The sequence below is a fragment of the Corvus hawaiiensis genome, chromosome 1, assembly GCF_020740725.1.
Source record: "Corvus hawaiiensis isolate bCorHaw1 chromosome 1, bCorHaw1.pri.cur, whole genome shotgun sequence".
Lineage (NCBI taxonomy): Eukaryota > Metazoa > Chordata > Aves > Passeriformes > Corvidae > Corvus > Corvus hawaiiensis.
In genome coordinates this window covers 96,654,448-96,682,381 of record NC_063213.1, presented here as the reverse complement: position 1 = coordinate 96,682,381, position 27,934 = coordinate 96,654,448, and the positions used below count along the sequence as shown (strand labels likewise).

The 27,934-nt window shown below is 51.9% G+C and overlaps 3 protein-coding genes and 11 non-coding genes across 14 annotated transcripts in view; 1 reads left to right on the top strand and 13 right to left on the bottom strand.

The window, feature by feature from the left end:
- Positions 1–225: 225 nt before the first annotated feature.
- On the bottom strand, positions 226–10,989 carry CWC25 (CWC25 spliceosome associated protein homolog). The gene is made up of 11 exons (XM_048321957.1): positions 10,961–10,989; positions 10,663–10,768; positions 9,731–9,903; positions 8,727–8,963; positions 4,859–4,928; positions 4,525–4,652; positions 4,240–4,309; positions 3,615–3,781; positions 2,400–2,486; positions 1,668–1,829; positions 226–986 (listed from the first exon to the last, which is right to left on the bottom strand). Exons 1-11 carry the CDS (start codon positions 10,987–10,989, stop codon positions 872–874), a joined length of 1,344 nt encoding a protein of 447 aa, XP_048177914.1. The 3' UTR covers positions 226–871.
- A 1,030-nt stretch (positions 10,990–12,019) lies between these two features.
- TRNAC-GCA lies at positions 12,020–12,091 on the bottom strand. The gene has a single exon. It is a non-coding gene; the product is annotated as a tRNA-Cys (tRNA).
- A 399-nt stretch (positions 12,092–12,490) lies between these two features.
- Positions 12,491–12,562, bottom strand: TRNAC-GCA. Its single transcript has one exon. It is a non-coding gene; the product is annotated as a tRNA-Cys (tRNA).
- Positions 12,563–12,829: 267 nt separating this feature from the next.
- On the bottom strand, positions 12,830–12,901 carry TRNAC-GCA. The gene has a single exon. It is a non-coding gene; the product is annotated as a tRNA-Cys (tRNA).
- Positions 12,902–13,275: 374 nt separating this feature from the next.
- Positions 13,276–13,347, bottom strand: TRNAC-GCA. Its single transcript has one exon. It is a non-coding gene; the product is annotated as a tRNA-Cys (tRNA).
- A 397-nt stretch (positions 13,348–13,744) lies between these two features.
- TRNAC-GCA lies at positions 13,745–13,816 on the bottom strand. The gene has a single exon. It is a non-coding gene; the product is annotated as a tRNA-Cys (tRNA).
- A 356-nt stretch (positions 13,817–14,172) lies between these two features.
- Positions 14,173–14,244, bottom strand: TRNAC-GCA. The gene has a single exon. It is a non-coding gene; the product is annotated as a tRNA-Cys (tRNA).
- Positions 14,245–15,194: 950 nt separating this feature from the next.
- Positions 15,195–15,266, bottom strand: TRNAC-GCA. The gene has a single exon. It is a non-coding gene; the product is annotated as a tRNA-Cys (tRNA).
- A 272-nt stretch (positions 15,267–15,538) lies between these two features.
- Positions 15,539–15,610, bottom strand: TRNAC-GCA. Its single transcript has one exon. It is a non-coding gene; the product is annotated as a tRNA-Cys (tRNA).
- Positions 15,611–18,081: 2,471 nt separating this feature from the next.
- On the bottom strand, positions 18,082–20,303 carry RPL23 (ribosomal protein L23). The gene is made up of 5 exons (XM_048318328.1): positions 20,216–20,303; positions 19,899–19,982; positions 19,496–19,624; positions 18,571–18,684; positions 18,082–18,233 (listed from the first exon to the last, which is right to left on the bottom strand). The coding sequence occupies exons 1-5, from the start codon at positions 20,226–20,228 to the stop codon at positions 18,151–18,153; spliced, it is 423 nt and encodes a 140-aa protein (XP_048174285.1). The 5' UTR covers positions 20,229–20,303; the 3' UTR covers positions 18,082–18,150.
- Positions 19,293–19,426, bottom strand: LOC125335645. Its single transcript, XR_007207509.1, has one exon. It is a non-coding gene; the product is annotated as a small nucleolar RNA SNORA21 (small nucleolar RNA).
- A 141-nt stretch (positions 20,304–20,444) lies between the features above and the next one.
- TRNAC-GCA lies at positions 20,445–20,516 on the bottom strand. Its single transcript has one exon. It is a non-coding gene; the product is annotated as a tRNA-Cys (tRNA).
- A 214-nt stretch (positions 20,517–20,730) lies between these two features.
- TRNAC-GCA lies at positions 20,731–20,802 on the bottom strand. Its single transcript has one exon. It is a non-coding gene; the product is annotated as a tRNA-Cys (tRNA).
- Positions 20,803–21,086: 284 nt separating this feature from the next.
- The window catches only part of LASP1 (LIM and SH3 protein 1), a 33,108-nt gene continuing 26,260 nt past the window's right edge, over positions 21,087–27,934 (top strand). The window contains exons 1-2 of the mRNA XM_048318305.1: positions 21,087–21,262; positions 26,309–26,403. Of these exons, the coding sequence (XP_048174262.1) occupies positions 21,194–21,262; positions 26,309–26,403 (164 nt within the window). The 5' untranslated portion in view covers positions 21,087–21,193. The remainder of the gene's footprint in view (positions 21,263–26,308; positions 26,404–27,934) is intronic.

The following is a 27,934-nucleotide window of genomic DNA, read 5'->3' as shown; positions in this document are numbered from 1 at the left end:
GTTACACACGTCACGCGCTGCCATTTAAAGGGCCCGCGGCTGCGCGGGGACCCCGCCGGGACCCTCGGGGAGCCCTCCGGCACCGGGACGCGTCCTGCGGGCTGCAGACACCCGAGAAGGGGCTGCTACAGCCTCCCGAACCCTCACCAACCCTTCCCTCCCGCAGCCAATTCATCCCTGCCCCTCCCACCCACCCCCTGCCAGAGCCACAAAGGACATTTAACAAACGGCAGTGAAGTTTCTTAATTAAAAAGGCAAAACAAATCTACACTGCTGTACATATACACATTACTTACATTACAAAATCCCAGAGAAATATTTGCTGTCAGCTACGCGCTCTGCTCATTTCATTTTCCCCCCCTCAGAAACGGCTTCTTTTGGGTCAAAGATCAGTGAAATCTGTGAGCCACCGAAGGCCAGCCACAGCCGGCCTGGCCACCACCACAGAGTGAGGTGTGGATGCCAACGGTGGCAGTGTGCAACAGGGCTCATGTGGTTCTATCAAATCCCACGGAATTCCCTCACGTGTGGAGCGGTTCTGCTCCGGATTTTAAGGATTAACAAAAATAGGTCTTCAGCTCTGGCATGTGAAAGCAGGGACGAGCCGGCACGATTTGGTAAGAAATGTACAAAAGTGGTACCAGTCAGGGTGGGGAGCGAAGGAGAACTTCTGGCAACACGCTAAAAATGGAACCCAAAGGCTCACGAGGCCTCCAGCAAAGGCCCCAAAGCCCCAAGTCGTGAAGGCTCCCAGGGCTCAGCTCAGGGATCCGGCGCCTCTCTGGGAGCTGGGAAGTGTTCCTGGAGAGCTCTCACCTTTGGGAACGAGTGTCCACGGAACTCCTGCCCTGGGGCAGAGGCAGGACAAGTTTCACCTCTGCATAAAGTTTTTTTCCAAGGCAGCAGGAGTCCTCTGCAGGGAGTGGATGTTGCGCTTCACCCGATCCTCCAGGGTGGAGGTGGAGGCACTCTCCAGCTTCAAACGGCTGCAGGGAACAGAACCAGAGAGAGAAATCAGAACTCTGAGACTGAAGGAGAGCAGGTTTAGATTCCAGACTGGATATTGGGAAGGAATTCCTCCCTGGGAAGGTGGAATGGATTTCCCAGAGCAGCTGTGGCTGCCCCTGGATCCCTGGCAGTGCCCAAGGCTGGGCTGGACATTGGGGCTGGGAGCAGCCTGGGACAGTGGGACAAAGGCAGGGAATGGGAATGGATGGGATTTTAGGTCCCTTCCAAACCAAATCATTCCACAAAGCTGTGATTTTGTGATCCCACCTCTGGGCAGCTTCAGGGCTTTGCCTGCAGCGAGCACAAGGGATTAAGTTGCCACCTGTGCTCAGAAATGGTTTCATTGTCAAACACAACTTTCAGTCCCACAGCCTCACAGGGACTCAAACTGCTACAAGCTCCTAAACCCACACCATTTCTATAAAACACTCCCAGGGTGGCAAAACATCACCAATGCCCAGCTCGAGTCTGACTCCCAATTGGGAATCACGAATCTTTGGGTTAAGAAGCAAATTTGGGCATAGCAGACATCACCAGTTCTGTAGGACACAGGGGAGATGGATCTCATTCCATGATCTGAACCATCCCAGACACTGAGGCCATCCCTCAGAAGCTCTGGCCTGGATTCCCTTCGGATGAGGAGGTGGTAAAAGACTCACTGGAAGAATTTCCCATCTCTGGTGTCGAGTTTCTCCAGCTCCCGCTCCAGCTCCTCCTCCTTCCGGTGCTTCCTGAGGTTGTTTGCTCTCTCCTCTTCCCTCCACTTGGCGTTTTCCATCATTTCCTGCCGTTTTCGCTCCAGTTCCTCTGGAGAGATCTTTCTGTTTGGGTGGCAAACACCACTGCTGTGAATCAGCAGCACGCTGGGCCTCGCTCCCCTCACCTTCTGTTCCTCAGGATCGTGGAATTGTTAAGGTTGGAAAAGGTTTACATCAAGCAAAGATGATTCAAAACGCCCCAATTTAGTGGGATTTAACAGAGTTTTGGTTTTGGCAGCCAATCAGCAAAGCTTGTAAGGACATTTTTAAATATCCCACCTCCCCCACATCCCAGCAAAAACCTCTTTTCTCCCTCTGATTTAATTGATCTCCAAGGTGTTGCTGTCAAGATCCTTTATTCCTGATGCCAGTGGAATAGAACCTCCTCATTAACACTCCACGAGGCAAAGAATTCCCATTCCTGCCCTGCAGGAGAACCAGCACCACACGGATGGGTTTGGGAAGGTGTCCCCAAGGTGCCAACCAGCAGCCCAGCAGCACCAAAGGGAGCCCTTGGGGACCCCTCTGTGTGATTTTCTGGATATTCCACCTGCCCCACTCCAGTCACCAGAGGAAAATGGGGTTTCCAGGTGCCCCCCAGGTGTCCCTCCCCAAGGACAGGGCCCCACTGACCTGGTGTAGCCCGGAGGGTGCTGGCGCCGGTAGCTCCTTTTGGGGGAAGGGCTCCTGGCTCTGCCCTTCTCCGACCAACTGCTGTGTCTGCAACCCCAAAACACCCTTCATTAGCACCAAAACCCACACTTTATCACGTTTCTAAAATTCCCCTGGGGTTTTTGAATACATTCTCAGGCCGAGGTTATCTCCCCACAGCTGCAGGGTCGTTACCTGGCCACTTTGAAAACAAATCCTACTGACTCTTGTAGGAACCCAGAGTGCCAAGAATATTTCTCGGCCTGTTTTTAAGGGTTTTTAGCCCCCTGGACAACACTGGTATAGCTTTAAACCTTGGAAAAAATTACCAACAGTCAGACAACAACTAGAAAATACAGTGGTGTGAATTAGGTGATAGACTACGATGTAAGATTGTCACAGGGTGAAAAATTTAGAAGTTTTGGGCTTCTCTTTGTAGTAAATAGATAAGAGTAAAAAATATCAAAATGGAGGATTGTTGTTGTTCTCTAGACCTTCTTCTCCTTCTTCTACCACTCCATATTTTGCAGTAAAAGTCAAAAGATTGATTGGATAGAAAATTCCACAGTTCCTGCCCGTGTTACTGAATAATTGGTAAGAAAGTCAAAATAATGTATGTTTTTAGTAACTATTGGTTAAAATGTCTTTAAAAGGCTGTGTAAATCTTGATAATTGGTCTCTCTCGCTCTCACTCCTACTTTTCCTCCTTCTATGCTGTACCTGGGTCACGCTGGTGGCTCAGTTCCTCTGATAAGACTCAATAAACAACTCTCTGGAAGCATTGGAACTACAGAAGACGTCTCGCTTTATCTTTTAAACTCCTTGCAAGGACTTTCAGCAAATTCTCTCCCATCAGGAGAGACTCGATTTATGGCACGATAAAAGTGTCAACTCTCAATAAACTCTGAATTCACTTTTTAATTATTGCATCGGCAAACAACGAATTCCAGCTTTTATTCTTTTATCTGTACTTAAGAAAGATAATTGAATCAGCCTGAAGAGAATTGGGAGCCCAAATAAAGCCCAGCCACCTCCAGGGTGTGACTGGAGAGAGTGTCCCCAGTAAAAAGGGGGATTTTCCCCTCCTGGAGCAGCTCCTGCCTTTACATCCAGGGCAGGACAGTGGGAGATGGGATAACAGGGATTGGATTCCAGGGAATTCCTGTGGTTTCCCCCACCCAGGTGAGCCCCACTCACTGTTTGCTGTGCTTGGAAGGAGATCCTGAGCCTCTCTCGGAATTCCTCTTGCTGGAATGTCTCTGGGGAGAGCGGGATGGGCTCCGGGAGCGCTCCCGGTGCTTGTGGGGGGCCCGGTCCTGGCCGGGGGAGCTCCGGGAGCGGTGGCTCTGCTCGGAATCTCTCACCTGGAATTCAGAGGGAGCTGCTGAGAACAGAAGGGTGGGAGCAGAGCTCACACAGGGCAGAGAGGATGAGGTTTGGGGTTGGGTCATGGCTGAGGGAAGGAATTCTTCCCTGGGATGGATTTCCCAGAGAAGCTGGGGCTGCCGCTGGATCCCTGGGAAGTGTCTGAGGCAGGGACAGGGCTGGGAGCAGCCTGGGACTGTGGGAGGTGTCCCTGGATGGGCTTTAACGTCCCTTCCAACTCATTCCACGATTCCATGGATAATGAAGAGCATCTAAACAAACCCTACCCCGAATTCCGAGCTGAAGTCCCACCAAGGTGTGAATAATTTTAATTTCAAGGCTTAGATGGCTTCGAATTGAATCTCAAATGTATTAAATCGTGTCCCACTCATAATCCTCTTCCCAAAACTCCTGGTTTTCCCCACCTCAGGGCACTGAGGGTGTGATACACACGTACCTGCAAGCCATATCCTGGGATTTTGGAAGGAGCAGGCTTCCAGGAGGAATTGTCCACCCTCTTCTGAGCCCTAAAAAGAACCCCAATCCCTTTTGAAGCAGGTGAATCCCAAGAACACATCAATTTTTCACCATTCCATTATTTTTACGACACAACAACGATGCAAAACCAACGAAGCAACAGCACAGAAACACCTAATTAAGCATTTAATTAGAAAGGCAAGCCTCAAAAGCTGAAAACCAACCCCAAACGGAGGTGGTTTGGCTGTAGAACTTTTAAACTCACTTATTTCTGCTCCTCTCCTCCTCAGTGCTGGAGCTGTCGCTGCTGGAGCTGCGCCGTCGATGCTTCTTGTGCTTCTTCTTCTTCTCCTTCTTCTTCCTCTTCTCCTTTTTATCCAAACTGTTCTGCAGCTGCAGAGCAAAAAGAATTCCCTCAGTATCATCCCCCATTCAGAATCCCAGGGAAAACCACAGAATTCCCTGTGGAAAAGCTCCTGGGAGCAAAGCTGAGCCGTTTAAGGAGATTTTCCTCTCCAATTCGAGGAGTTGAAGGCAGCAAAAAGAGCTCAGCTCATAAAAATTGGGATTTCTGCTCCTCCCCCCTGGCACACACCTACCAATGCTTTGATTTTCTTCATTTTCACCGGATTGTTCAAAACTTCTCTTTTCTTCTCCTCCTCCCTCTTCCTAAAGCAGGAAAAAAAAAATAAGGAATAACTCAGTCTTTTGAAACAGCTCCAACCGAGGCATTTTCATGGGGAGAAAGCATCAAGTGCAAGCACCAAAAACATAGAAAGCAGGAAAAAAGAGAAATGGTGGGAATTTAGCAAAATTTAGCAAACCAGGGACAAGTGGCCTTTCCTGCTTCTTTTAAGATGAGCACAAGGAGGATTTGTTTCAAAGATAAATATCCTCATAAAAATGTAAATAAATATCCTGATAGAAATGTAAATAAATATCTTGATAAAATGTAAATAAATATTTTTTAATGTAAACAAATATCTTGATAGAAATGTAAATAAATATCCATTAAAAATATATTTTTATAAAATCGAAATAAATATCTTCATAAAGTGTAAATAAATCTTTATAGAATGTAAATATCTTGATAGAAATGTAAATAAATATTTTTATAAAATGTGAGTAAATATCTTTGTAAAGTGTAAATAAATATCTTTGTAAAGTGTAAATAAATATCTTTATAAAGTGTAAATAAATATATTCATAAAGTGTAAACAAATATCTTCATAAAGTGTAAATAAATATCTTCATAAAATGCAAATAAATATCTTTATAAAATGCAAATAATTATCTTTATGAAATACAAATATCTTGATAGAAATGTAAAAAAATATTTTTATAAAATGTGAATATAAAGTGCAAATAAATACCTTTAAAAAGTGTAAATAAATATCTTTATAAAGTGTAAATAAATATCTTTATAAAATGTGAATAAATATCCATATAAAAATGTAAATAAATATTTTTTAAATGTAAATAAATATCTTTATAAAATGCAAAAAAAAATCCATATAAAAATGTAAAGCCATTTCTAAAAATTCCCAAACATTTCTAAGCCGAAAGACGTTTATAAAATGTATAAAGATGTAAAAAAAGTCTTCATGACTTCACGACATTCAGAAATATCTTTGCAAAAGTGCAAAGACAGAAAAATGCAGAGACATTTGTCATTTTAAGGATGTTTAAAGAAGGTTTTTGCATTGTTTACAAGAGAAATGCCTTTATAGAAACGTGAAGGTATTCATGGAAATGTACAGCCAGACCTTTATAAAAACTTTATAAACATCAAATTTAGCAATTGGAAAACACTTTAAAAATGCCTCCACACTGTTTGTAAGAGAAACATCCTGACAAGCATGTAAAGGCATTAATAAAAGTATAAATAAAAGAGAAATAAATGGATTTAGCATTGAGAGCACAGACATTCCGAATCCTGAAGAAATGTATGAAGTTTATAAATTTAAAGGTGTAAAAAAAAGTTTTTACTCTGTTTACAAGAGAAGTATCTCTATAAAATGCAGAAATATTTTAAAATTTATAGGTTTGTATAGAGATTTTTATCAATTTTAAGCTCTTTATCAAATGTATCATTTAAAGACCTGGAAAAAAAGTCTTTACAAGTAAGTATCTTAATAAAAATACAAAAGTTTTACAGACTTTTACCCACACATTTATCAAATCCTGTAAATTTAAAGGTGTAAAAAAAGTCTTTACTCTGTTTACAAGGAAATATCCCTATAAAATGCAAAGATTTGTAAAATTTAGAGGTTTTTATAGAGGTTTTTATCAATTTTAAGCTCTTTATCAAATGTATCATTTAAAGACCTGTAAAAAACATCTTTATAAGTAGATATCTTAATAAAAATACAAAGATATTTATATAGTTTTACCCACACATTTATCAAAACCTGTAAATTTAAAGGTGTAAAAATAGTTTTTACTCTGTTTACAAGAGAAGGATCTCTATAAAATGCAGAGATATTTTAAAATTTATAAGTTTTTATAGAGGTTTTTATCAATTTTAAGCTCTTTATCAAATGCATCACTTAAAGACCTGGGAAAAACATCTTTATAAGTAAATATCTTTCTAAAAATACAAAGATATTTATAGTTTTACAGACTTTTACCCACACATTTCTAACCCTGTAAATTTAAAGGTGCAAAAAAAAGTCTTTACTCTGTTTACAAGGAAATATCCCTATAAAATGCAAAGATTTGTAAAATTTAGAGGTTTTTATAGAGGTTTTTATCCATTTTAAGCTCTTTATCAAATGCATCATTTAAAGACCTGGAAAAAACATCTTTATAAGTAAATATCTTTATAAAAACACGAAGGTATTTATGTAGAGATACCCAAATTTCAATGTAGAAATACCTACATTTAAATTTATATAGGCATATAAATTTAAATGTATAGATCTATAAATTAAAATGTGTATATGTAAAAATTTAATTGTGTATATAAAAATCTAAATGTGCATATAAAAATCTAAATGTGTATATATATAAATTTAAATGTGTATATATAAGTTTAAATGTGTATATATATAAATTTAAATGTGTATATATATAAATTTAATTGTGTATACATAAAAATTTAAAAGTATATATAAAAATATAAATGTATATATATAAATTTAATTGTATATATAAATATAAATGTGTATATATATAAAGTTAATTGTATATATAAATATAAATGTATATATGTAAATTTAAATGTACAGATATACAAACTTGAATTTATAGACATATAAATTTAAATATATAGACATGCAAATTTAAATATACAGACATATAAATTGAAATGTATAGACCTATAAACTTAAATGTCTATATAATAAACTATATATATAAAATATACATATATTATATATATGTAATATATATAAATAATATAGATAGATGAATTTAACTGTAGAGGCATATAAATTTAACTGTCTAAGCATACAAATTTAAATGTAGAGATAAAGAATTTTAACTGTGTAGACATATAAATTTAACTGTATGCATATATAAATGTAAATGTACAGATATATAAATTTAACTGTATAGACACATAAATTTAAATGTGCAGACACACTAATTTAACTGTATAGACACAAATTTAAATGTACAGATAAATAAATTTAACTGTATATCATGTAAATTTAACTGCATGTGTATATAAATATAAATGTACAGATAAATTTAAATGTATAGACATGTAAATTTAACTGTATAGACACACAAATTTAAATGTATAGACACACAAACTTAAATGTACAGATAAATTTAACTGTATAGACATGTAAATTTAACTGCATGTATATATAAATGTAAATGTACAGATAAATAAGTTTAAATATATACATATATAAATGTAAATGTATAGGTATATAAATGTAAATGTACACGTATATAAATGTAAAAGTGCACATATATAAATGTAAATATACATGAATATACATAGATATATAAATGTAAATATACAGCTATATAAATGTAAATACACAGCTATATAAATGTAAATATATAGATATCTAAGTGTAAAAGTACACGTATATAACTATAAATGTACAGATATATAAATTTAAATATACACATATATAAGTATAAATGTACAGATATATAAATGTAAATGTACAGATATATAAATGTAAATGTACAGATATATAAATTTAAATATACACATATATAAGTGTAAATATACAGATATATAAGTGTAAATGTACAGATATATAAATGTAAAAGTGCACATATATAAATGTAAATGTACAGATATATAAATTTAAATATACACATATATAAGTGTAAATATACAGATATATAAGTGTAAATACACAGATCCATAAATGTAAATGCACAGATCCATAAATCCGAAGCTGCCTATAAAACATACCCCCCAAAACCAGCTACAGGACACCTTCCAGTGCCCCCACCCCCCCCCAGCCCAGCTCCGTGCCCCCCGAGCCCCCAGCCCACCTGATCATGAAGAGCGGATCCTCCCGGATTTTGTTGGCCATGTCCAGCACGGAGTTGGCCCCGGATCTGGCGAAGATGGAGCCGGGCAGCAGCCCGGTGCCGCCGGAGCAGCCGGCCTCCTTGTCCTCCACCTTGTCCAGGATGAACTTGTCCACGGGGCGCCCCAGCAGGTATTCCTCCCTGTTCACCATCCCCCCGGGGCCCTGGTACATCCACTCCAGCTTCTCCTCCCTCTTCCTGTGCCAAACAAAGCCTGGGGCTCGTCCTGGCACTTTGGAGCTTTGTTGGAAGGCTCAGGGAGGGGAGCGGGAATGTTTCGGTGTTGGAGCTGTTGGGGTGAGGCCAGAGGAGGCCAAAAAATGGGATCAGAGGGATGGGGCTCCTCTGCTGGGAGAGTTGGGATTGTTCAGCGTGGGGAAGCTTTGGGGTGACCTGACTGGGGCCTTTCAGTGCCTGAAGGGGCTACAGGAAAGCTGGAGAGGGATGGAGTGCCAGGACAAGGGGGAACGGCTTTGAACGGCTTTGACAGAGGGCAGGGTTAGGTGGGACAGTGGGACAGCTCTGGCTGCCCCTGGATCCCTGGCAGTGTCCAAGGCCAAGCTGGAGCACCCTGGGGGAGTGGGAGGTGTCCCTGCCCATGGCAGGGGTGGCACTGGCTGGGCTTTGAGGTCCCTTCCACCCCAACCCCATTCCCTGAGCAGCAGAGCCACTGAGCCCACGGCTCCCCCAGGGGCACGAGGCAGCACCACCCCAGGCAGTGGCAGCCCCAGAGCAGGGCCCGGGCTGGCTGTCCCTGGGTTGTCCCCGGGGCTGTCCCTGAGGCTGGCCCCGGTGCTGTCCCCTGGGCTGTCCCCGGTGCTGGCCCCAGTGCTGGCCCCTGGGCTGCCCCTGGGCTGTCCCTGGGCTGTCCCCTGGGCTCTCCCCACTGCTGTCCCCTCTGCTCTCCCTGTGCTATCCCTGCTCTCTCCCCGGTGCTGTCCCCCCCGGTGCTGGCCCCGGCTCACCGCACGGTGCCCATGTCCTCGGCGTAGCGCTGCATCTCCTCCCGCGCCCGCTCCTCCTGCAGCTCCCGCTGCAGCTCCTCGATCTTCCTCCTCTCGGCCTCATGCTTCTGCTCCGCCTTCCACACCTTCTCCACATTGCGCAGCGTCTGCGGGTGCCAGCTCTTCTTCAGGTTCTGCGGGGAGAGGGGATCGGCACCGGGATCATCACCGGGATCGGCACCGAGATCGTCAGCGGGATCGGCACCAGGATCACCGCCGGGATCGGCACCGGGATCATCACCGGGATCGGCACCAGGATCGTCAGCGGGATCGTCACCGAGAGGCCGGGGCAGGGCCCAGCCCGCCCACACCGGGAGCCAGTCCCGGAGAACGGGGAGCCGCACATCCCTCCCCTGCAGCCCCCTCAGCACCGCCCGAGCCCTCTCAGTGCCCCCTCAGCACCCCACGACCCCTCCTCAGAGTCCCTCCCCCGCTGAGACCCCTCTCGGCCCCTCCACATCCCCCTCTCAGCCCTCCCGACCCCTCTCGGTCTCCCCTCAGACCCTGGTACCCCCCTCCCGGCCCCTCTCAGCCCGCACCGAGCTCCCCTCAGACACCCGCGATCCCTCTCACCTCCCCACTTCCCCTCCGCCCCCCCCGGCCCCTCTCCCTCCCCGTCACTCCCCCAACCCCCCTCAGGCTCGCCAGCCCCCTCTCACTCCCCCGGAGCACCCCCAGACCACCCGACCCCTTTGATCCCCCTCCCGGTTCCACTCAGCCCCCTCAGGGCCCCTCAGTCCCCTCTCATCCCCCGGTTCCCCTTAGCTCCCCCCAGCCCCTTTTATTCCCCTCCCGCTTCCCCTCAGCCTCCCCTGCCCCCTTCATGCTCCCCCGGGCCCTCCCAGCCGCCCCGGTTCCCCTCATTCCCTCTCTCGGTCCCGCTCCCCCCTCACCAGGTCTCCCCCCCCCCATCGCGGCCGCCGGGCGAGCGCGTCCCCCGCCGCTACCGGGACAGGAAATGCGTCATCACCCCGCGCCACCGCTTGTGTTTCCGCGCGGCTTCAACTCTGTGCGTCACTTCCGGCGCGCCCCGGAGGCGGCTGGGAAGATGGCGGCGCCCATGAGGAGCGGTGCGGGAGGAGGAGGGAGAGAAAGAACCGCTGGGGAGGTCCTTCAGCACCGCGCCTGGGGGTGTTTTCATTCCGTTCCAGAATGGTCTGGGGGGGAAGGGACCTAAACATCCATTCCCACCCCTTGCCATGGACAGGGACACCTTCCATTCTCCCGGGTTGCTCCCAAGCCCCGTCCAGCCTGGCCTTGGCCACTTCCAGGGATTTAAGACAAGATCTGAGCCTGTTTCAAATGAGGCTGGTGGCCGCAATCCCAAAGAAACGCCTGGAAATTGCGAAGTGAGTAATTCCAAAGGCACCTAAAGCCGTGGGACAGCTCTGTCCGGCTGCTCTCGTTGCAGTAACGCGCGGAGGGGACGGTCCGTGCCTCTGGCTCAAACTTTTGGTGCCAAAAGGCTCCGGCCCAGAGTTCAGTGATGCACAACCTGCCCCGAGGCGGTTCTGTCACCTGCGGTGGTGCCCGGGCTGGGTCAGAACCTGTGACCTCCCAGTCTGCGGTGGGGTAGAAACGAGGATCTCCTGTGTCGGGGCGGGTCAGAGCTGGCGATTTCTCAGGCCAGAACCGGTGATCTCTCAGTTTGGGACTTGTGATCTCCCGGGACAGAACCGGCGATCCCCCGGGCTAGAACCGGTGACTTCGCGGTGGAGCCAGGGCGGGTTCGAACCCGTGACCTCGCGGTCCCCAGCCCGCCGCGCTGCCCCCCGAGCCACCCTTCCCCCGCCGCCCCCCGCGCCCCCCCCCAGCCCCGCGCCCGGGGCGTGGCTCAGGGGCAGCGCTGCTGCCTGCGGGGCCTCGGGTCACGAGTTCGAGCCCCAGGGGCACCCAGATAATGACCTGTGCCATTCCAGCTCCCCAACCGGACTGACCTGGACCTCACAGCCTGGAGGAAACAGCTCAGCACAGCTCATGACTTCTAGAGACGCATGATACACCTGATTCACTGCTTAAATTAAGGGTAATTGCTCCAACAGGAAAAACTCGGGCAGCAGCTGCTGAGTTGAGCTCGTTTGTGTGGACCTGCAGAACTCAGGGGAGCAGGGGAGAACGTGTCCGAGTGTGATTTCGGTCTTGGCAAAAGGTCACCGAGTGATTTCCAAGAGCTCAGAGGCGTAAGAAAGGTTCTCCGTGCTCTGTGTGTGAGGAGGTTCTGGAGGAAAAAGGGTGAAAAAGCAGCAAGAGAGGGGGCACCTGGAGTTGAACCAGGGACCTCTTGATCTGCAGTCAAATGCTCTACCACTGAGCTATACCCCCCTGGGACACCTCCTGCACCAGGGACATTTAAAAACATTTCTTGGCAAAGCGACAACTTTGGCTCTCCGGGGCTTGGATTCCTTTCCTCGACACCGCCCTGAGCGCTTTCATGGGCCTGCCGAAGGTACGGGGAGTGAAACGGGACAGGTGGTGGTAAAAAAGGATAAATTCAGGCAGTTCTGATGCCTGCAGAGAATTAAGAACAGACAAACCCCACACAAGCAGTGAGTGGTGCTCACCCAGAGCACAACCCCTGCGCTTCCCCAGTGCTCAGGGCCACAGATCCTCGGATTCTGGAGCTCTGAACCAACGCTGAGCGCACGGAACGAGCTCACAGATCCAGCAAGAGCTCTCCACATGTTTTTCTGTGGAAGATTTGGGCAAAAGGAAGGTGGAAGGAGGGGGCACCTGGAGTTGAACCAGGGACCTCTTGATCTGCAGTCAAATGCTCTACCACTGAGCTATACCCCCTGTGCCAAGGCTTGGAAAAAGAGCAATAAAATCCCTTAGACCCAGCTCAGGTTTCATCCCCACTGCAGCTGAATGTCCCAGCCAGCCCCACACAGAAATAAATGTTGTGTCTTGGCCTTGTCACTGCCCCAGAGGTTGGATTCCTGCAGGATTTTTCTAGTGGAGTGCTCAGTTTTTAATCCCGCAGCTCCCAGCCCTGCTGCTGTGCGGGCACGGACGCTGTGGGGATAAAAAAAGGAGGAATCCTCCTTTTTTTTGAGGAAAAAGAGGGGGCACCTGGAGTTGAACCAGGGACCTCTTGATCTGCAGTCAAATGCTCTACCACTGAGCTATACCCCCCTGGCACACCTGGAATCATTCCTAAAAACCCAGGTTTTTCTCTCTGTGGGTTGGATCCCTTCACCTGACAGGTCCCTGTACCTGCCACAGGCTGTGGAGGGAGTGTGAGGTGATAAATGATGGGAATTCTGAGAATTCTGAGGAATTCTGGGAAACGGTGGCTACAGAGAATTCAGAACAGGGAAAGGCACGTGCAGACAGTGGTTCCTCACCCAGAGCACAACCCCTGCACTCTTCCGGGGCCTTGGTGCTCCCACTGAAGCGCCCACCCCACATTCCCTGCCCAGCACAACCTCCCACATCCCACAGCAGCTTCCCGACCTTCCAGTGGAAGGATTTGGGCAAAAGGAAGAGGGGAAAAAAAAGAGGGAAAGAGGGGGCACCTGGAGTTGAACCAGGGACCTCTTGATCTGCAGTCAAATGCTCTACCACTGAGCTATACCCCCCTGGGACACCTCCTGCACCAGGGACATTTAAAAACATTTCTTGGCAAAGCGACAACTTTGGCTCTCCGGGGCTTGGATTCCTTTCCTCGACACCGCCCTGAGCGCTTTCATGGGCCTGCCGAAGGTACGGGGAGTGAAACGGGACAGGTGGTGGTAAAAAAGGATAAATTCAGGCAGTTCTGATGCCTGCAGAGAATTAAGAACGGACAATCCCCACCCAGGCAGTGAGTGGTGCTCACCCAGAGCACAACCCCTGCGCTTCCCCAGCGCTCAGGGCTGCAGATCCTCGGATTCTGGAGCTCTGAACCAACGCTGAGCGCACGGAACGAGCTCAGAGCTCTCCGTGGTTTTTCTGTGGCAAATTTTTGGAAAAGGAAGGTGGAAGGAGGAGAAAAGGAGGGGGCACCTGGAGTTGAACCAGGGACCTCTTGATCTGCAGTCAAATGCTCTACCACTGAGCTACACCCCCCTGGGGCAGTGCAGGAACATTTGAAAACATTTATTTGAAAAGTAACAAGTTTTTCTGTCCGTAGGATGGTTTCCATTAATTGAGGGCTCCCTGTGCACCTTGGTGTGCCTGGAAAAGGGAGAGAAATGCCATAAATTAGGAGAAAAATGACTACAGAGAAAACCACACACAGGCAGTGAGTGGTGCTCACCCTGAGAACGACCCCTGCGCTTTCCCAACAGTCAGAGCCACAAACTCAACAAGTCCAAACTTGACTTGGTTCCAACCAAGAACAAACTCACAAGGTCTAAACAGAGCTCTCCAACTTCTTTCTGGGAAAGGTTTGGGCAAAAGGAAGGTTGAAGGAAGAGGAAAAGAGGGGGCGCCTGGAGTTGAACCAGGGACCTCTTGATCTGCAGTCAAATGCTCTGCCACTGAGCTACACCCCCCTGGGGCAGGGCCTGCACCAGGGAAGTTTAAAAACGTTTCTTGGGAAAGGGAGAAGCTTTTCTGCCTGTGGGTTGGAGCCCGGTGTCCCTGACAAAGGTACGGGCAGTGAAACGGGACAAAAGATGGCAAACAGGATTCCTTTTGTTCCATTTCCCAGCCCTGATCCCATCCGGGATATTCCCCGTTCCATGGCCTGGCTGGATCCAGTTCAGGTTTCCTCCCATTCTGTATTCTGGCCATTATCCAGTCCGAGTTTTTCCCCATTCCAGATCTCAGCTCTGATCCAGTCCCAGTTTTCCCCCATTCCGTATCCCACTCTGATCCAGTCCGCATTTTCCTCTGTTCCGTATCCCACTGTAATCCAGTTCGGGTTTTCCCCCATTCCAGATCTCAGTCCCGATCCAGTCCGGGTTTTCCCCCATTCCGTATCCCACTCTAATCCAGTCCGGCTTTTATCCCCATTCCATATCCCACTCTGGTCCAGTCCGGGTTTTCATCCATTCCAGATCTCAGCTCTGATCCAGTCCGGGTTTTCCCCCATTCCGTATCCCACTGTGATCCAGTCCTGGTTTTCATCCATTCCAGATCTCAGCCTTGATCCAGTCCGGGTTTTCCCCCATTCCGTATCCCACTCTGATCCAGTCCCGGTTTTCCCCCATTCCGGATTCCAGCCCGGATCCCGGCTCAGTTTTTCCCCATTCCAGGGAATTTCTCCCTCCCGGGAATGAACCGCAGAGGGAGGCTCAGACAGTGACGAGTTCCTGTGAGCGCTTCCTCACCCAGAGCACAACCCCTGCGCTCTTCCAGGCCCTTGGTGCTCCCACCGAAGCTCCCACCCCACATTCCCTGCCCAGCACAACCTCCCGCATCCCACAGCAGCTTCCCGACCTTCCAGTGGAAGGATTTGGGCAGAAGAGAGGTTGGAGGAAGAGGAAAAGGAGGAGAAAAGAGGGGGCACCTGGAGTTGAACCAGGGACCTCTTGATCTGCAGTCAAATGCTCTACCACTGAGCTATACCCCCTGCTCTCCATGGACATTCCCAGCCGGAATCTCCGTGCTCATCACCATCCCAGCAAATCTCTGCTAATTAATCCCGGGACAAAATCCAGATCCTCCTGAAATCCTCCTCCTTTTCCTCACCACGGCCCCCCGATGCTGCTCTGCCCTGCTGGGAATCAGCTGCTCCCCCCTGGCCAGCAAACCCCGCACGGGGCCTACGCACAGCTCAGGGGGGGAAACGTGGGAATTACGGGCTCCCCACCACATTTTTAGGGATAAAAAGAAGGAAAAGAGAGGGGGCACCCGGATTTGAACCGGGGACCTCTTGATCTGCAGTCAAATGCTCTGCCCCTGAGCTATACCCCCACCTGGGCACAGCAGCCAGGTGAGCTCCTTGTGGCCACTGACGTGGCTCTGTCACATTCCAGAGCTGGCCAGCCACACTCCAGCCGCTCCCAGCCCTGCCTGGCACACCCAGCCCTCCCTCACTGCCCTCCAACCCCACCCCGGGGCTCTCACCATGCTCCGGGTAAGGCAGGTACTGAATTCCCACCTGATTCCCTCTAAAACATCCCAAATGTGAACAAGGGAAAGGAACCTTCCCAGCACCGACTCCAAAATGTCACCTCAGGCTCTCGGCTGCGTCTCTGTTTGGTCTCAGGGTGTGCCCAGCCTGGCTCTGGAATTACTGCCACGGCCTCTGGGACACCAAAAATCCCCCCCAAAATGTTTCATCCAGCTCTGGGGCGGTGGAAAAAGTCCTCACGAACCAGATGTTAAAACAGATTGGCAAGAGCAGCTTTATTAGGGTGGTTCCTTACACGAAGCAGGCCCCTGCACCTCTGGAATGACGGGCCCTGCTTGGGAAGACAGAGACCCCCTTCAGCTGCAGGTTTGGAATGTTGGGATCACAACCAGAGCAGCGCTGTGCCCCTCCAGGGACTCCAGGGAAAGATCCACGAGCTCCGAAACCCTGTGGAAAACAGAGTGAGTGACCCTCAGGACGTGCAAGTCCTTGGCCAAGTCTCCTCCTGGTGCCTGTGCCCAGCTCTGGGGTATCCAGAAATCCATCGGGAATGGTCAGAGAGGTTGGAGAACACCTCAAAAAGCGGGGCCAGGGCTTTGTCCAGCCTTCCCTGGGGCTGTGCTGCTGAATGCCAGAGCTGTCGCTGCCTTCCCCGCTGCGGGAACGAGCGGCACTAAAGGCATCAGGAATGGCACAGAAGCATCAGGAATGGCACTAAAGGCATCAGGAATGGCACAGAACCACCAGGGATGGCACAGAACCATCAGGAATGGTACTAAAGGCATCAGGAATGGCACTAAAGCCATCAGGAATGGAACAGAACCATAAGGGATGGCACAGAAACATCAGGAATGGCACTAAAGGTATCAGGAATGGCACAGAACCACCAGGGATGGCACAGAACCATCAGGGATGACACTAAAGCCATCAGGAATGACACTAAAGCCATCAGGAATGGCACTAAAGGCATCAGGAATGACACTAAAGGCATCAGGAATGGCACTAAAGGCATCAGGAATGGAACAGAACCATAAGGGATGGCACAGAAACATCAGGGATGGCACTAAAGGCATCAGGAATGGCACTAAAGGCATCAGGAATGGCACAGAACCATCAGGGATGGCACAGAACCATCAGGAATGGTACTAAAGGCATCAGGAATGGCACTAAAGCCATCAGGAATGGAACAGAACCATAAGGGATGGCACAGAAACATCAGGGATGGCACTAAAGGCATCAGGAATGGCACTAAAGCCATCAGGAATGGCACAGCAGCATCAGGAATGGCACAGCAGCATCAGGAATGGAACAGAACCATCAGGGATGGCACAGAACCATCAGGAATGACACTAAAGGTATCAGGAATGGCACTAAAGCCATCAGGAATGGCACAGAACCATCAGGAATGGCACAGAACCATCAGGGATGGCACTAAAGCCATCAGGAATGGCACAGAAACATCAGGAATGGCACTAAAGGCATCAGGAATGGCACAGAACCATCAGGGATGGCACAGCAGCATCAGGGATGGCACTAAAAGCATCAGGGATGGCACAGAACCATCAGGAATCTCCACAAGTGCAGCAGGGACCAGCTCAGTGCCAGAACTGCAGTGCTGGGGGCACCCCCTTGGTTTGGGGTCAGGGTGGGCACCAGGGCCCCAAAACCAGGGCGAAGCCACCCCGTTGTCACCTGTGGGCCCAGGGGTGAGGCTCCCCCGAGCCCGTGGGCCAGGAGAACACAGCTCCCACCCAAACCATTCCTTGTTCTACAAACACCAGGAGAACCACGCAGAGCTTCCCAGAGAGCCCCAGCTCTTCCCTGGACATCCCTTCCCACTCTGCTCCTGGAGGTTCTGAGCTCATCCCGAGCTGATCCCGGCTCTCCAGGTGCCAGCTGGCACCCAGGGTTCAGCTCCGGCCACTCCTCAGGTGACAGCAGTGGCCTCCCCGTGTCCCCATCACGGGCCCAGGGACATTCCTCAGCTCCCTCTGTCCAGCTCAGCTCCAGGCACTGTTTCACTCTACACCGTTAAATTGCCCATTCCACAAGAAAATTCCGGGAATTCTCCAATTCTGGGAGCTCCAGCAGCAAGGCAGAGCTGCCAGGGACTCTTCCCAGCTCCCATCAGAGAAGGGATCAACTCAGGATCACTGAAATTTGAGCCATTCCAGGTATTTTTCAGGAAGCTGCCTGAAAAACAGAACTATTCAATCCCCCAATCCCATTTTCCTGCTGGAGCGCACACGGAGCTCCATAAAAAGTTTCCCACCACGATCCTGCTCCTTTTTGGCAAGAACAACACCACGGAGTTGGTACAAGGAGTTTTATTTTGTGTCCCTGGCCAGGGGCAGGATCAGGATCGGGATCAGGATGGGGATCAGGCGATGCTCCCGGCGTTGGAGGCGATCCTGGGCCACAGATCCGCACATTCCTTGGCCACGGGGCCTGTGATGGCCGAGCCTGGAAAACAGGGACAACACCACAGGGTTAGTTCCTCCCTGAGAGGCTGGGATGAATTCCCAGAGCAGCTGTGGCTGCCCCTGGATCCATGGAAGTGCTGGATGGAGCTTGGAGCAGCCTGGGATAGGGGAAGATGGCCCTGCCCACGGGAACGGATGGCATTTAAGGTCCTCCCAACCCAAATCAGGCTGGAATTCTGTGATTTAGAGGTCTCAGATGGTTTAGGGCAGCATTTCCCGCTCCCAATCCCACTCTGGATCCTTTCCCCCAGCCCAGCTCAGCCCCGTGGCGCTGCCAACCCGCTGTGTTCCCAGTGGGATGCAATTCCCGTGCTCACCTTTCATCTCCCCTTTGTTGTTTACAATCACTCCTGCGTTGTCCTCGAAGTACAGGAACACCCCATCTTTCCTCCTGTAGGATTTCCGCTGCCGGATCACCACCGCTGGATGGACTGGGGAGAGAAAGCACCACAGGCATCAGGATAAACACACATTCCAGAAGAGATCCCACAGGAATCAAACCCAAGGCACAGATTTGAGGCGGTTTTTGTTTTGCACCTCTTGTTTGTGGGGTTTCACCATGGAAAATTACAGTTTGTAGTCAAGGGTCCCCTTAAAACTGACCATGAAACACCTGCAGCTGCACCCACGCTTGGAAAATCCAAGGTTTTCCCACTTTCCCACCTTCAGTTTGAAATAAATTATTCATTCACAAACAATATTCAGCAAAACTCCTCTGGAGCAGGAGCAAACCCATGGCAGGGGGTGGAACTGGATGGGATTTAAGGTCCCTTAATCATTCCATGGTTCCATAACCTTTAATTTTACAGATCCCTATGACATCACTCCTCCTTTACTGATGGGACACCTGGACTCAGGGAAGAAATTCCTCCCTGGAATGGGTTTCCCAGAGAAGCTGCGGCTGCCCCGGGACACCTGGAAGTGTCCCAGGCCAGGCTGGATGGGGCTTGGAGCACGCTGGGATAGGGGAAACGTGTTCCTGCCCACGGATGAGCTTTAAGGTCCCTTCCCCCCCAGGCCATTCCATGATTCCCAGACCCGATGTCCCACCACTGATTGAAATCAACAGCACCAGGAGCTGCCACTTCACCCAAAAGCGGCGCCTTTGCTCTGCCCTTCCACGACAACTCCCTGGGCCACGGCACGGACCCAACGAGTGCTTTAGAGAAGGGGGGGGATGACTCTGCAGGGGCTCTGTGCCCCATTCCCACGGCATTTCAGGACAGCAGTGGTGCCACTCACCCTTCTTCCGCAGCTCCGGCTTGCCCTTCTTCACCGTGGCCATCACCATGTCACCCACGCCGGCCGCCGGCAGCCGGTTCAGGCGGCCCTTGATGCCCTTCACGGAGATGATGTAGAGGTTCTTGGCCCCTGCGGAGAGCGGCGGCGCCGCCGTTATCCCGGGATGGCCGGGAGCAGCACCGCCGTTCTCCCGGGGTGGCCAGGGACAGCTTCCCGTGTCCCCCTGCAGGGACACCCAACAGCGCTGCCACTGCCACCGGCACAGCGAGAGCTTTGAGAAGGAAATCTGGGGCTCGCGATTTCATTGAACACCTCGCCCTACGCGTTCCTCCCGGGGCTCTTTCTCCGCCGGTCCCCGGGGGTCTCCTCCCCGCTGCCCCCGCGGTTCCAGCCCCGCACTCACCGGTGTTGTCGGCGCAGTTGATCACAGCCCCCACCGGGAGACCCAGGGAGATGCGGAACTTGGCCCCGGACGAACCTCCGCGTCCTGCGGGTCGAGAAGAGCGTTAAGACCCCGGTACCGCCTCACGAAGCGGCCGCGGTCGGCGCGAAGCAGGCCCCGCAGCCCCGGGGAGGGCGGCGGTGACATCGCCCGCGACATCCGCTCCCGCCCGGGCTCAGACACCTCTCCCCGATTCCCCGCTGCGCCGGGACGGCCACGGGGCCACCGGATGGCGGCGGATGGAGCCGGATGGCGGCGGAGAGCGGCGCCGGCCTCACCTCGCTTCGACATCTTGGCGCCGGAAGAGGCGGCGGATGTCACGTGACGCGCCCGCCCCGCCTCGCCGCGCGCGCGCGGCGCCCCCTAGCGGCGGCGGGAAACGCGACACCCCCTCACCGATACCGGGAGCACCGGGAGCACCGGGAGGGGACGGAAAGAGCAACCGGGAGTAATTCGGGTGAGGAAACTTTGGGTAAACGGACAAAAAAAAAAAATATACATAAAACAAGGGGGCACCCGGATTTGAACCGGGGACCTCTTGATCTGCAGTCAAATGCTCTGCCACTGAGCTATACCCCCGCTGCTTACAACCAACCGCTAGGTGTCCCTTTACCCTTCACTCCACGCCTGCGCAGTTCCCGTTCCACGCGCGGACGCCGCGGGTCGCGGCGTCCGCGCGTGGAACGGGGACTGCGCGCGCGTGCAAATGCGACGCTCCCGCCTCAACCCCCCCCCCCCGAAAAACCGCCAAAAAAAACAAGAAAATGGGAAAAAACCTTAAAACCACACCGCGAGGGGGCACCCGGATTTGAACCAGGGACCTCTTGATCTGCAGTCAAATGCTCTACCACTGAGCTATACCCCCGTTCGCCGCGCGGTTCACCGAGCGCTCCACTCTACCCCCGCCGCGGACCCAAAGATCTCCGGTTCGAATCCCGTCGCGCCCTCAATGCAAATTTCTTGCGGTTTTTTCGCCGTTTTTAGCCTTTTTTAGGGCTTTTTCAGCTCAGCGCCGCGCTCCTAGAGGGTACATCCCCTTCGCACGCGTGCTACGTGTACGCGCAAGCGTAGGTGACCGCCCCGCCCCCGCGGTCCCTCCCACTTTTCCTTTTTCCCCACCTCCTCCTCCCCCTGCCCGACTATTTAAAGTCGCGACATCGCGGGCGGCGGCTCAGTGGAAGAAGAAGGAGCAGCAGCGGCGGTAGAGGAGGGTGGGAGTGATTTCTTTTCCCCCTCTCCACGCGAGTTTTTCAGCCATGAATCCCAACTGTGCGCGCTGCGGGAAGATCGTGTATCCCACGGAGAAGGTGAACTGCTTGGATAAGGTGAGTTCCGGAGGGTCGCACGTGGGGAGTGGGGACAAGGATTTGGGATTTTTTCCCATGGGATCGCCTCTGGATGCCATGAGTTCCCCCCTTGCCCCACCGGGGTTTTTTTCCATGGATTCCCGTTGTCTTGGGGGGGGGGGGTGGGGGTCTCCCGCACTCTTCCAGCCCCCCGCGGGTGGCACTTCCTTGTGGACACGGCTCTCCCTCCGCCCTTTTCCCGGGAATATTTCCACGCTTCCCACTCGAAACCACCCCCCTTTTTCTCGGGAACCAGGCTGAATCCCCTCGCGGTGGGACCCCATTGTCCCGTGGCTCCTTCCAGCTCTGGGGGACTCCAGGGAATGTGGTTCCCTCCCACCCCCCACTTCCCAGGGATCTCTCCACACTTCCCAACCCCCTTTTTCCCGGGGGTATTTCCACGCTGCCCACGCGTGTCCCGAGGGTCCCACGAGCCCCCGGTGTCCCGAGGGAGGGGACAGGGACGGAGCTCTTTTCCCGGGGGGCTCCGGCTGCGTCCCCAGCTTTTCCTTCCATATGAAATATTTCGATTTATTTCAATCTCTCCGATTCCAAGGCAGCACATCCGTGTGGAGGCCCAAGGAAAGCAACAGTTAACGCTTCCCTGAAACCGGGAACCTCATCTGGTTTCCATTATCCAGCTTTTTCCCCGTGTCTTTTTTTTCTGTTTTTTTCAAATCTTCCATCCCAATTGATACTTCCCTGTTCCAAAATCCCATCCCTCCATTCTGGGGCTGCCTCTCTTCACCTGGAGTGTCCCCCTTTTTTTAAATTTATTTCTTTTGGAATATTTTCCCCTCAAAACCAAAGCTCTGGAGGAACCTGGTGGTGGGGTCTCCATTCCCGGTGCTGTTCCCATGGGATTTACTTTCCTCTGGAGCCACTCTCCTCCTCCTCCTCTCCCAGGCTTCTGGGACAACCAGTTTAGGGACTAAAAAAAGTAACTGGGAGAACGCTCCGCTCTCCAGCGGCATTCCTGAGCTCCGGCAGACCCTGTTGCTCGCATTTTTAAGGGATGAGGCTTCTTCCTGAGGCTGGGAATGGCTCGGAGCTGAACTATCACCCCCGAGTCCTGGGATGTGGGGGCACTGAGTGGCTCTGGGAGCCACCAGGAGCTGCAGGATTTCGGGATTGGGGATAATAGGAAGGGGAAAAGGGGATTGGGGATATTTGGAAGGGAAAGGGGGTGTTGGGATTGGGGGTAATAGGAAGGGAAGGAGGGTTCTGGGATTGGGGATAAGTGGAAGCGGGGTTCTGGGGTTGAGGATAATAGGAAGGGAAAAGAGGTGCTGGGATTTGGGCTAACTGGGAGGGAAGGGGAGTGTCGGGGTTGAGGCTGATTGGGAGGGAAGGGGGATCCCAGGATTGCGGATAAGGGGCAGGGAAGGGGGGCCTGACCCCGTCGCTCCCCCGTGCTCAGGCTCTGCCCGGGCCCTGTGCCCTGGGAGCCGGGAGCTCCAGCAGACGATGGTGGATTCCAGCTGTCGGGAGCAGCCAGGAGCCCTCAGTCACCATCTTGTCCTCCTCGGGCTCCTCACCTACTTCCTCTTCCTAAAAACCATGGCACAGCGGGCTCGTGGCGTGGCTCACCCCGCCCTGAGAGCGCCTCCGGCTCCCGTTTCACCGGAGAGCTGCCCCACTTCCCATAAAACCCTCGGAGTGACTCTGGCCCCGCTTTTCCCGGAGCGGAGTCCGAAGGGCAGCCGGGGCGCGTTCGCAGGAGTTGTTCGGGGAGGGGACAGCCACAGCCTTGGGGTGCCTGGGATGTGCCCACTTTGCCCCTGGAACCAGGGAAAGTCCGCTTCCCGTCGGGATTTATGGAAAACTCGCCGCTTTAGCGGGAGTGGGAGCGCCTGCCCACGGTGCTGACCTGGCGCTTGCCCCTTGGCCTGGCCCGAGTGGCTTTGGGGACACTGCTGTCCCTGCCCCCACGGGGACGGGGCCGCTGCTGGCTCTGGTTTCCGCTGGGGAAGTGACACCCGGAGCAGCTGCGGAACCTGCAGAGGGCTGGGCTGGGCTCAGCCTGAGCTGCACAGGGCCCTGAGCCTCACCCAGGGTTTGTGTCCGGCCCAGGGTGTTGTCCTCGAATCCTGGGGTCTCTGCTGGTGCCTGCTCCAGGTGTGGCGTTTGGAGCTTCGGGAGCAAGATCCTTTCCCCCGCTGGGATGAATGCGTTGGGAAGATCAGGAGAGATTGGATTTTATCCTAAATTAGCCAGGATGTTCCCTGGGCTTACAGGTGTTCCAGGTGTGGAGCAAAGGCTTTGCCTGGTGGGACCCAGAGCAGCTGTGGCTGCCCCTGGATCTCTGGAAATGTCCCAGGCCAGGCTGGACAGGGCTTGGAGCAGCCTGGGATAGTGGGAGGTGTCCCTGCCCATGGCAGGAGTGGAACTGGATGGGCTTTAAGGTCCTTCCCACCCAAACCTTTCCATGATCCTATAAACAGATTCCATGATCCTATAAACAGGTGCCACCACTGCAGCTCTGAGCTCTGTCCCCACTCTGCTGGGAGTGGAAGTTGCTCCGAGGGCTCCATCGCTGCCTCCCTGTGCTCCCCATCCTGGCCAGCCTGCAGGGATGTGGGATCACCTGAGATCCCCTCCAGGCCTTTGGAGCGCTCCAGGCTCGGAATTGGGAAGCACAGGGCGTTCGTGCTCCTCTGAAACCCCGTTTGGAGCCTGTCCTCCTTCTCCACAGCAGAGTTTCTGGAACTGAAATAACTCCTGGTCCCCTGTGTCCGGTTGTGCTCCAGCCTCCTTTTAGTGCTGCCGTAGATTTTTGTGGATCCAGCGTTAATTCCATCGGTGTGAGGCAAAGTGCAGTGGCAGCGAGGCTTGAGGACAGGGAAAAGCGCTCCGTGGGCATCCCAGCTCCCTGCCCGGGCTGCAGAGAGCCTCGGGAAGAGCCTCAGGCTGGGAATGCCGCTGCTGAGCAATTCCTGATGGGAAGTGGGGCGGGAATGTGCTGGGAATGGGAGCAGAGCCTGCCTGGGAGCGTTGCCCTGCTGTGGGCCGCCGTGGCAGGCGGGCAGCTGGCAGTGCCCGATCCTCCTGGGAGCTGGGAGATTCCTTGAGGAGAAGGCTCTGGAATGGTGCTGGCTGCAGATCGACGGTGGCATCACTGGCGGCTCGGAAAGGGCCCTTCATCCCCTGTAACAGCCTGGCACTTCCAACCAGCCCAGAAAACTTGGGATCCATCCAGCTGCTGGAGCCCAAAAGCTGGGAAGGGTGAAAACCACCCTGGGAAGGGATGGAGGAGCAAAACCCCTCCGGCTGGAGGAACTGGTGTGAGCAGAGGGGAGGAACAAATCCATTGCTCAGAGCGATTGAAAGGAGGAAAAATTGTCCCCTCCCGGGCTGAGTCACATCGCCAGAGCCTGGCAGTGTTTGTGTGCGGGGTGTGGCGCCAGGGGAGGTGGCAGCAGGGCTTGGCTCCCTGTGGGAACACAATCCAGGCCAGCTTGGAGTGGGGAATTGGCTTCTTGAGTGTCTTAAGGTGGAAATCCCAGCGAGAAGCGGCAGCTGGGTGCCCTGGGTTTGCTGCTTGAGTGTTACAGGCCTGGGTGTTGCACCTGCCTGGCCTCTAATTAGTGCTTGCAGCTGCTAATTGGGCTTTTGGCGGGGTTTTCTCTGATTTTTTGGGGGGGTTTGGGAGCTGAGGGGGTTACCCTAGGGCTGACCTGGAGTGAGCAGACCCAGCTTTGAGGGAGTGAAGGTGTTGCCCCAGGTGGTGCTTTGCCTGTTTCCTGCTCCAGCTCAGCCCAGGAGGAAGCCCCAGGAAATTCCCATTCTGGGCTGAGCCCTGGGAATTCACACCAGATCCCTCAAATCCCCATGGAAACACAGAGTCTGGACACTGGGGGAGTGGCAGGACGTTGGACTTGGTCCGTGCGGGGCTGAGCAGCCTCAGAATCACGAAATCGGGATCGTTTTGGTTGGAAAAGATGCCCAAGATCATCGAATCCAACGTTTAATTCCTCGGGAGCAGCTCTGAGCTGTTCTCCTCGGGCTCCTCCCAGCCTGGGGGCCAGCCCAGTGCCAAGTGGGAATCATTCCTTTAATAAGAGCAGCCCTAAGAAAGAACCTTAAACCGCTCCTTTAGGGTTTGTTGGGTGTCGCAGCCCGGGCTGTGGGGTCACGGGCTGGATTTTGGGGCTGGATCTTTCACCTTGGATCCGTGTCTGCTTCCCATGAGAACCTTTTCCTGCTTGGCTTGTGCAGCCTCACCTGACCTGCTCTTCTGGCTGGCAGCGGGCAAAGAGCAGCAGAAAGGAACAAAAATCCCCCAAAGCAGCAGCTTCGAAGCCTTGAAGTGCAGCAGTTCCCTCTGCCGAGGTGCCCCTCGTGCTGAAGGAGCTTCTCCCATCCATGAATTCCTGGAGCTCTGGAAGTGGGATCCTTCCCCCCTGCTGGGCTCAATGTGTTGGGAAGATGAGGAGAGATCGGATTTTAGGATCAGAGGGATCTGCTGTTCCTGGGTTTGGGGTTGGGGTTGTTTCCCTTTAGGATCAGAGGGATCTGCTGTTCCTGGGTTTGGGGTTGGGGTTGTTTCCCTTTAGGATCAGAGGGATCTGCTGTTCCTGGGGTTGGGGTTGGGGTTGTTTCCCTTTAGGATCAGAGGGATCTGCTGTTCCTGGGGTTGGGGTTGGGGTTGGGGTTGTTTCCCTTTAGGATCAGAGGGATCTGCTGTTCCTGGGGTTGGGGTTGGGGTTGTTTCCCTTTAGGATGGGAGGGATCTGCTGTTCCTGGGGTTGGGGTTGGGGTTGTTTCCCTTTAGGATCAGAGGGATCTGCTGTTCCTGGGTTTGGGGTTGGGGTTGTTTCCCTTTAGGATCAGAGGGATCTGCTGTTCAGGATTTTAGCCTGAATTAGCCAGGCTATTCCCTGGTTTAGCTCCAGGTTTTCCTGGCATCACAGGTGCCACCGCTGCCATCCCGGGAGCAGCTGGGTGGGAATTGCAGGATTCCAGCGGGGATTCCAGCCTGATTTTGGGATCGCTGGCGCTGATGGTTGTCGGTCTGTGTTGCAGTTCTGGCACAAATCGTGTTTCCACTGCGAGACCTGCAAGATGACGCTCAACATGAAGAACTACAAGGGCTACGAGAAGAAGCCGTACTGCAACGCGTGAGTCCCTGCTCCGGAGGCGCCTGCCTTCGGATTTCTGTGGGATTTCCTGGCTGTTCCTCTCTCGGACACCAAGAAATGGGTGGTGTGGGGCACCCCGAGCTCTGCAGGAGCTCCCTCGCTGCTGCTCTGCGGGGTTTTGGGGAGGGAGGTGAAGCCTTGGCTGGAAAAGTCTCAGCTCCAGTTAATGCTGGTGTTAAACCAGGGTTACATCCACAGTTAATACTGGTGTTAAACCAGTTCATTCTGGTGTTAAACCAGTGTTATGCCGTAGTTAACACTGGTGTTAAACTAAGGGTCACATCCCCATTTAATACTGGTATTAAGCTAGCAAATACTGGTATTAAACCAGGGACCCCCCCCCCTCCCAGTTAACACTGGTGTTAAACCAGGGTTGCACCTCCAGTTAATACTGGTATTAAACCAGTTAATTCTGGTGTTAAACCAGTGTTATGCCGTAGTTAACGCTGGTGTTAAACTAGGGATCACATCCCCATTTAATACTGGTATTAAGCTAGCAAATACTGGTACTAAACCAGGGGAACCCCCTCCCCAGTTAACACTGGTGTTAAAACAGGGGTCACACCCCCAGTTAATACCAGTATTAAACCAGTTAACACTGGAGTTAAACCAGGGGTTGCAGTCTCAGTTAAAACTGGTATTAAACCAGTTAACACAAGTTTAAGCCAGAAGTCTCACCCCCATTTAATACTGGTATTAAACCAGGGGGAAATCCCCCAGTTAACACTGGTGTTAAACCAGTTAACAGTGGTGTTAAACCAGGGTCACACCCTCAGTTAATACTGATATTAAACCAGTTAACATTGGTGTTAAACCAGGGTCACACCCTCAGTTAATACCGGTATTAAACCACTTAACACTGCTGTTAAACCAGGGTTGTACCCCCAGTTAATACTGGTATTAAACCAGTTACCATTGGTGTTAAACCAGGAGTCGTGCCATCACACCCTCAGTTAATACCGATATTAAACCAGTGAACCCTGCTGTTAAACCAGGGTCACACCCCCAGTTAATACCGGTATTAAACCCGCGTTCTCCACCTTTCAGTGCTGCTGGCCGCTCTCCAGGTCCAGCCTGAGCAGGAAAAAGGGGAGAAATTCCGAAGCAGCTCCATTGAGCTGGAGCTGGTCTTGGTCCGGGTCCCCTCCAAGGAGGAGCTCAGGGCAGTCTGTGCCCCTCCAGGGGTGTGGGGAGGGCAGGAATTCCCTTTGGGGTCGGGGTCACCTGTGCCAGGCTGGGCCAGGTGCACCACCCCGAATTTCCGGGCGCTGCCGGGGAAAGAATCCAAAGGTAAATAAATAAACCTTGGAGGCGAAATCCTTCGGTGTGGGGGATGGAGGCAGGGCAGGGTGGAACAGAGCAGCTGCCTGGGCCCTTTTCCTCCTCCTCAGCCCCTTTTCCTCCTCCTCCTCCTCGGCCCCTTTTCCTCCTCCTCCTCCTCCTCCTCCTCCTCGGCCCCTTTTCCTCCTCCTCCTCGGCCCCTTTTCCTCTTCCTCCTCGGCCCCTTTTC

Bases quoted from the DNA above. Each gene is read 5' to 3' on its own strand.
- CWC25 (XM_048321957.1), bottom strand. From the start codon at position 10,989: ATGGAAGGTGTCCCTGTCCATGGCAAGGG. The intron at 3,782-4,239 runs GTACGTGTGTAT...TCTGAATTCCAG, and splicing joins TCCCAGGATATGGCTTGCAG to GTGAGAGATTCCGAGCAGAG. The intron at 2,487-3,614 runs GTGAGTGGGGCT...TTGGGGTTGCAG, and splicing joins CCTTCCAAGCACAGCAAACA to ACACAGCAGTTGGTCGGAGA.
- RPL23 (XM_048318328.1), bottom strand. The intron at 19,625-19,898 runs GTGAGTGCGGGG...CGCTCTCCGCAG, and splicing joins CAACTGCGCCGACAACACCG to GGGCCAAGAACCTCTACATC. The intron at 18,685-19,495 runs GTGAGTGGCACC...TTCTCTCCCCAG, and splicing joins GCCGGAGCTGCGGAAGAAGG to TCCATCCAGCGGTGGTGATC.